Source organism: Octopus bimaculoides, chromosome 6 (assembly GCF_046866305.1).
Source record: "Octopus bimaculoides isolate indiv1 chromosome 6, ASM4686630v1, whole genome shotgun sequence".
In the NCBI taxonomy this organism is placed as follows: Eukaryota; Metazoa; Mollusca; class Cephalopoda; order Octopoda; family Octopodidae; genus Octopus; species Octopus bimaculoides.
In genome coordinates, this window is record NC_142933.1 from 25,207,740 (window position 1) to 25,216,799 (window position 9,060).

The 9,060-nt window shown below is 39.0% G+C and overlaps 1 protein-coding gene across 1 annotated transcript in view; it reads left to right on the forward strand.

Moving 5' to 3' along the window:
- The window catches only part of LOC106873306 (kynurenine 3-monooxygenase), a 67,395-nt gene that overhangs the window by 25,317 nt on the left and 33,018 nt on the right, over positions 1–9,060 (forward strand). The window contains exon 3 of the mRNA XM_014920619.3: positions 1,049–1,236. Within this exon, the coding sequence (XP_014776105.2) occupies positions 1,049–1,236 (188 nt within the window). The remainder of the gene's footprint in view (positions 1–1,048; positions 1,237–9,060) is intronic.

A 9,060-nucleotide genomic window follows, 5' to 3' on the forward strand; every position in this document is an offset into this window, starting at 1 on the left:
GTATATAAACATTGTATTTTCTCAAAATACAATGTTTATATACCAAAAAGATTTTATAACATTTTTTCTGACATAATTTAAATATATACTTTAACCATTTAACACAAGCCTTCTGTAGTTTTTTTCACTCTTATTATCTTTTATATATATATATATATATATATGAGTTAGAGGTTAAGAGACCATCTAAGAGATATTAAATATCCAATACACTAGTGGGTGTGTACCTACGTATTTTTAACCAAGTGCTTACTATTGCATGCCAATATTTCAATTGAATGCTAGGTATGGGTGAGGTTAAATTGGAAATTTATCTGTACACTCATCTATTATTATTCATTCATCTCTCTATATATATCTGTTCACGTATTTATTGACTGATTTCATTCGTTTATTTGTACCACTTAAACACATGTTTGTTATCATTTAATAAATAGATATAATGGAATGTTTACTAGCTGATGTTCATCGATTTTATATCCTCTCTATTTTCCTATTTGCCTTATACATATATATATATATATATATATATATATATTATAAGTGTGTGTGTGTGTATGTATGTATATATATATATATATATATATATATATATATATATATATATATATATATATATATATATATTTATCATATATGTTTGTGTATGTGTGTATGTATATATATATATATATATATATATATATATATATATATATATACATATATATATATATATATATATATATATATATATATATATATATATATATATATACACACATACACACACACAGGTATACAGAGATAGCTTAACACATATGCACATATATGCGTGTGTATTTATAAAGAAGGAAATAGAAGGATGTACATATATGTAGATATGACTATATAATGCATATGTATACAAACATATGTAAATACTAATATAAGTGTATAAAATATTTCCCTCACACACACACACACACACACACACACACACACACACACACACACACACACACACACACACACACACACACACACACACTTGTTTATAAACAATGTCAATCATTTTTGTATTTTTCAGACATCAGAAAAGAAGCCCATGTAAGTGGCCGGAGTATAAACTTGGCCCTTTCTGAACGGGGTTTGTCAGCACTAAATGAGGTGGGGCTGCGAGAGAAGGTCAGACCCTTTGGCATCCCTATGTATGCGCGAATGATACACAATAGGGATAGCACCAAGAGGAGGATCCCCTACGGCAGAGAAAATCAAGTAAGTTGGTTGGTCACTATTATGATGATTATTATGATGTTGATGGTGCTGATGGTGGTGATGATAATGATGTTGGTGGTGATGATGATGTTGGTGTGGGGGAGTTAGCAATCATGAGATGGTAATCGTAACAAGTATTGATATTGTTTAAACTCAGATCAACCCTGGCTGAGCAGATCAATGATTAAAATCATTCCAGTCATGACCATCCCATCTGCTTTCATGCAATGTGCACTCCAGATTACATTATACAACTTTTCTTAAGGTGATAGGATTTGATTTGAGGTAGATTAGGTTGTTATTTCTAGCTACTGGAATAACTACACAGAGGCTTCCTCGTTAAACTGTGGATATGATGGAGGTTTTAATAGTTGTGATATTGGTGTTGTTGCTGTTGTTGTATGACTCCAGGTCAGCCTTGATTGAGCAGACTGAAGCATACCAGCTGCAGCAGTTCCTTGTTTTGAATGACTAGCTTACGCTCCAAAGTGTCCTTCCTTTTGCTAATACAGGATTTGGTTGCTATATCTTGCAAGTCAGTTCAACACATATAGGTTCCTTCATTGGTGATGATGCAGGTAATGATGATACTGTTGATGATGATGATGACGATGATGATGATGATGATGACGATGATGATGATGATGATGATGATGATGATGATGATGGCGATGATCATGACGATGGCGATGATGATGTTGATGACAACGACGACGACGACGATGATGATGATGAGGATGATGAGGATGATGATGGTGGTGGTGGTAATGATGATGGTGGAGATGATGATAATGATGATGACGATAATGACGATGTTGATGATGATGATGATGATGATGATGGTTGATGATGATGATGATGATGATGATCGTGAAGATGATGATGAAGACAGTATTGACAGAGGTGGTGATAATAACTATGTAGTTATTCAACCCTAAGTCACTCCCCCACCTGATCAAGTATGGCTATGACCAAAGTCATACCAGTCCAAAGAACCTGGTCATCTTTTCTAACAGCTTTATTAGAGGAGGTATGGTAGTTACACATGGCCTTTCTTGAGAGAGAGACTGGCTTGAGAGACAGACTGGCTTGAGAGACAGACTGGCTTGAGAGACAGACTGGCTTGAGAGACAGACTGGCTTGAGAGACAGACTGGCTTGAGAGACAGACTGGTTTGAGAGACAGACTGGCTTGAGAGACAGACTGGCTTGAGAGACAGACTGGCTTGAGAGACAGACTGGCTTGAGAGACAGACTGGCTTGAGAGACAGACTGGTTTGAAAGAGAGACTGGCTTGGTCTGAATGCTTGTTACAGAGCAGATACCACTAAAAGCTCAGGTGGCAGGGTTAAAATGAAAGACCACTCGAGACCAGAGACAATCCATTGGATCAGCCTCTGAAGCACCATCTTAAAAGGTTTTAGCCGAACCGCTAAGTTACAGGGATGCAAACACACCAACATCGGTTGTTAAGCAATGGTGTGGGGACAAACGCAGACACAAAGATATACATGCATAAATATATACATACATATGTGTGTGTGTGTGTGTGTGTATCATCATCGTTTAACGTCTGCTTTCCATGCTAGCATGGGTTGGACAATTTGACTGTGGACTGGCAAGCCAGCAAGCTGCACCAGGCTTCAATCTGATCTGGCAGAGTTTCTACAGCTGGATGCCCTTCCTAACACCAACCACTCTGAGAGTGTAGTGGGTGCTTTTATGTATATATGTATACCATATTTTAACATGTATAAGGAACCCTCTTTGTCAAAAATTAGGTTAAAATAATATGAGAGTTTCTTATACATGGATAGTATTATAATCCCTTACAAAACCTTTTTTCCAAATTTTAAACCCAAAATATTAGGGGGTTCCTTATACATGTTAAAATACAGTATATATGATAGGCTTCTTTCAGTTACCAAATTCACTCTCAAGGCTTTGGTCAACCTGAGGCTGTAGTAGAAAGCACTTTCCCAAGGTGCCACACAGTGGGACCGAACCCAAAACCATGTGGTTGGGAAGCTTCTTACCACACAGCCATGTCCACACCTATATATAATCCCTATATATATCTCAACTTTTCTACATATTAGACATTTCCACTTCCCAGAACACTATTGAGATATATGTTTGTTTTTGTTAAGATTTTTGTCTTAGCTAGATTTATGTTTAGACTTCTTGATTCTAGGATCTGTTTGCAATTTTGGAACTTCTCTAATTCCTTCAGTGATTTGGTCATAAGTGCCAGGAGTTTCCCAAGGACAGCAAGTCTTGAACACTCCTGTCATGGCCTGGAGAACTAAAATACAGAGGAAGAGGCCAAAAACTGACCCCCCTTGGATGCCTACATACATGCTAAATATGTGAGTGACTGGTGTACACCTCAGTTCACCAGATTTATTCTGCATCTCAGTAATAATCCCTGATATTCCAACGCTTTCCTTACCTCCATATCCTTACTGTCCCTTTCAACCATATTAGCTGTAAAATTCAATAGCAGCTCTCTCTCTCTCTCTCTCTCTCTCTCCCTCTCCCTCCTTCTTTCTCCTTCATGCATTCTCCAATTTGGCAGTTGCTCTTAGTAACAATTCCATGTCTCTTTCTTCTTGGTGTCAGAAGGTTCAGTGCTTTACCGTTATTCTATTACTGTTTCCTTAACAATATCTTGATTCACACTCAAACACTGCTTAGCAATTTGGAACAACTTACACTTCTGAGCATTGGCAAACCTCTTACTTTCTGCTTCTGTCCCTGATATACGTAGATGCATGCATGCATGCATGCATGTATGTATGTATGTATGTATGTATGTATGTATGTATGTATGTATGTATGTGTGTATGTATGTATGTGTGTATGTAAGTATGTATGTATGTATATATGTATGTGTGTGTGTATGTATGTATGTATGTATGTATACATGCATACATGCACATGCATATACACAGACACACACACACACACACATAGACACACATGCATGCACACTCACAGACACAGATACACACACACACACATAGATATGCTAGCATAGAAGGCAGATGTTAAACAAAGATGTTGATGACGATGATGATGATGATGATATGTAATCACACACCCATACATGCATACACACACACATAGTGCAATCTACATTAAAATTTGCATAGCATAACCTGTATTTAGAACATTGTATGCATTGGAATCTATCCACTGGTTTTCAGAAATAGAGTTAATAACTCTATTGTATGCATTGTTATACATCAAAAGAGAAAACTGCGAAGAGAACTCATGTATTATAGCCCAAGCTTTCTTTCACTTGCCTCCATCGTCAGAAAGATCACAGAATGCCTATAGAAAAATCAAAATAGGACAATTTGTTCATAAATTATCTAGTTACATTAACTCCCACGTTTTACATTAATAATAATAATGATGATAATAATAATAATAATAATAATAATAATAATAATAATAATAATAATAATAATAATAATAATAATGATAATAATAACAATACCCTAGGCATAACACCTACATGAACTTCTAACTTGTCTCTTGAGGTCTCTGGGTGAGACTTGGATCCAACTTGTACAAATGCAAAACAAAAGTCAAACATAAAATAATAATAATAATAATAATTATAATAATAATTATAATAATAGTAATGATAAATGCCCGGATGCAGTACCAGGCAGTGACTCTCATGGTTTCTGATCTTAATTGATTGGAAGTGTTATCATGTACATTGTTTTGTCTTGGTATAAAAGATGGGCTACAGCAAATATTCTGCTCAATACCACAGATTTGCTTGTCAGTTGTTTGACCATAACCAGTTGAGCATGTCCCTTGGTGGCTGACGTTATGTGCATCTCTGATCATGAGCAGAAGTAGTGGGGGAGCATCATAGCCATGTATTAAGAGGAATTCTTTTGGGTTTGAATAATTCACCTTTGGAAACATGAGTATTTTGCTCAACATCCTTAAACAAACCTTATTCAGGGACCTTTTGAGTGGGATGGGCTACTCGACCTGAAGAACATTCTAACTGGGACCCACCTGCGAGGTCATGCACTGTTTATCTTGATATGAGATCACCATGACGCGTACATATAGTTGTGATGCATGTGCCTGGTGTACCCTTATCAGACGGGTAGTCATGATGGGTATATTGGACTTCGTATATTTCACCCCAGTGCCACTTTGATAGCATGCACTGCTCTCTCACTCAATAATAATAATATGTGATATATAAAGCTAAAATGCAGATTACCTTATCAGATTATCACAGATTACATAACACTTGTACATGGCTTTTAAGATGTATAATAAACACTGGAAAGTGTTATAGCATCTGTGATCACAACTATTGTTAACCCTTTAGTGTTTAAACTTGTCGTATCTGGCCCAAATATTCTACCTATTTTATGTTCAAACTGGTCAGATCTGGCCTCTCACACCTACCCTACAGTATCATTCTAAAAATAAACAATTACATCATAGAAATCTTGAAGTTACAAGACATTGAATGATTAACTTAAAACATTGTAAATAAACAAGAATCTGGTCATCTTTTCTTCCAGCTTTGTTAGAAGTGGTAAGGCAGTTACACATGACCTCTCCACAGAGTCTATATATACATACATATATCTATATCTATCTATCTATCTATCTATATATATATATATATATATATATATATATATATATATATATATATACTCTTTACTCTTTTACTTGTTTCAGTCATTTGACTGCAGCCATGCTGGGGCACCACCTTTAGTTGAGCAAATCAACCCCAGGACTTATTCTTTGTAAGCCTAGTACTTATTCTATCGGTCTCTTTTTGCCGAACCGCTAAGTTACGGGGACGTAAACACACCAGCATCGATTGTCAAGCGGGGGGACAAACACAGACACACAAACACACATACATACATATATACATATATACGACGGGCTTCTTTCAGCTTCCATCTGCCAAATCCACTCACAAGGCTTTGGTCGGCCTGAGGCTATAGTAGAAAACACTTGCCCAAGGTGCCGCACAGTGGGAATGAACCCGGAACCATGTGGCTGGTAAGCAAGCTACTTACCACACAGCCACTCCTGCACCTATATATATATTTTAAATTTGTTTACAGGAAACATTTTGAATATACAAATACAGCTCCTATCCCATTATACCAGCTACAGTCTAATGATGTTGACTGGTTAACCAGTTCTTGGGGTTGTATTGAGCTGTACCGATATAATGTAGGATGATTGTTATTGTGTGTGTGTGTGTGTGTGTGTGTAAATATATATATCATGTGACTGACCAGACTATTAGATGTTGTTAAACATTGCTGGTCACAATGCGCTTTGCCTCATTTTTAGTTTTTCGAAAGATGTTCCCTGCTGGCTAGGAGAGCAGGCCAACACTCCCACCCAAGATCTGAAGGTTATTCCATTGCAAGGGGACCCATTTCCAGCCGAGTGGACTGGAGCAATGTGAAATGAAGTGATTTTTACTCAAGAACACAATGTGCCACTCAGTCTGGGAATTGAACCTGCGACTGCTAGATTGTGAGTGTAACATCCTCCCTACTAGGCCACACACCTTCACAAATATATACATATCATCATCATCATCATCATCATCATCATCATCATCATCATCATTTAATGTCCATTTTCCATGCTGGCTTGGATTCGATGGTTTGACAGCAGCTGACCAGCTGACCAGCTGAAGGGCTGTTCAAGCTCCCTGTCTGTTTTAGTATGGTTTGTACAGCTGGGGGCCCTTCCTAATGCCGACCACATTACTGAATGCATTGGTGCTTTTACATAGCACAAGCTTGGGTGCTTTTTATGTGGCACCAGCACCTATGAGCCTGCAAGAATAGAAATACTCAGGTGGCAGGGGTTTGCAGGGGACAGGCCTGTATGCGAGGGAAACCATGCTTCTACTTAGCTTGACATGTTGTTTTCAAGCACAGCAAACCACTAGGAGTTTTGGTCCCTCATCATCCCTCTGTGAGCCCCAGTGTCTGTAGATCCTTTCTCATCACTCTGTCCCATGTCTTCCTGAGTCTACTCCTTCCTCATGTTAGCTTTACAATTAGAGATCGGCAGCTCTTGATATAACTGTCTTCATTCATACGCATTATGTAGCCTTACCAGTGCAGTCTTCTCTCTTGCACACTACATCTGATGCTACGTATATCCAGTTTTTCTCTCAAATCCTTCACACTCTGTTGTATATGCACACTGACATTACCTGTGAACATGGAATAATGTCCACATGTGACATATAATTATGCTAGGACATACAACTCCATTTGGACATATAACTGTCTCCACAGTGCATATGACTAAGCTCGATCGTAGGAATGTTTTCTTCTTCATCATCATCATCATAGTTTAACGTCTGCTTTCCATGCTAGCATGGGTTGGATGATTTGACTGAAGACTGGCAAGCCAGAAGGCTGCACCAGACTCCAATCTGATCTGGCAGAGTTTCTACAGCTGGATGCCCTTCCTAACGCCAACCGCTCCAAGAGTGTAGTGAGTGCTTTTACATGCCACCGAGGGCCAGTCACACGGTACTGGCAACGGCCATGCTCAAAAAGGTGTTTTGTGCGTGCCACCTGCATGGGAGCCAGTCCAGCGGCATTGGCAACGACCTCGCTCGAATGATTTTCTAGCATGCCACCAGCACAAGTGCTAGAGGCAACGCTGGTAACGATTACGCTCTAATGGTGCTATTTACGGGCCACTAGCATGGAAGCCAGACAGCTGCTCTGGCAATGAACACGCTCGGACAGTGCTGTTAGTGCTCCACTGGCGCGGTAACCAGTCATCGAGTATGGTTCAATTACGATTTCACTTGCTCCAACAGGTCTTCGCAAGCAGAGTTTAGTGTCGAATAAAGGAGAGGTTGGCATGGGTGCCAGTCGTCGGAGCTCAGTTGGTAGAGCGGAGGACTGTAGTGTGAAATTGTTTTCTTATAAAATATAAAAGGACATATGGCTATGATTGCATGCTACATCACAACTACATTTGGAGAAGGAGAGAGAGAGAGAGAGAGAGAGATACATACATTGATGTCTAGATAAACACCTGTATGTATGCCACACAACTATATATGTTGTGCAACATAAGATGTATATTGGTTATTTTGTACTGCAATATGAGACAAAGATGAATGCCTGTAGATCAAATACATAACTCATAGTTATCATCATCATCATCATCATCATCGTTTAACGTCCGCTTTCCATGCTAGCATGGGTTGGACGATTTGACTGAGGACTGGTGAAACCGGATGGCAACACCAGGCTCCAGTCTGATTTGGCAGAGTTTCTACAGCTGGATGCCCTTCCTAACGCCAACCACTCCGAGAGTGTAGTGGGTGCTTTTACATGCCACTGGCACGAAGGCCAGTCAGGCGGTACTGGCAATGGCCATGTGTATATATATATATATATAACATGATGTTGAATGCATGTACACATTAGTGTGTGTGTGTATAACATAATGCTGAATGTAAGATAAAAAAAACAATAAATTAGAAAAACATGAAGCTGGATGCCCTTCCTAACGCCAACCACTCAGAGAGTGTAGTGGGTGCTTTTACGTGTCACCTGCACGAAAACGGCCACGCTCGAAATGGTGTCTTTTATGTGCCACCCGCACAAGCCAGTCCAGGGGCACTGGCAACGATCTCGCTCGAAAATCCTATGGGAGCCAGTCAGGCGGTACTGGCAACGGCCACGCTCAAAATGGTGCATCTCATGTGCCACCCGCACAAGAACCAGTCCAGGGGCACTGGCAACGATCTTACTTGGCTTGCCGG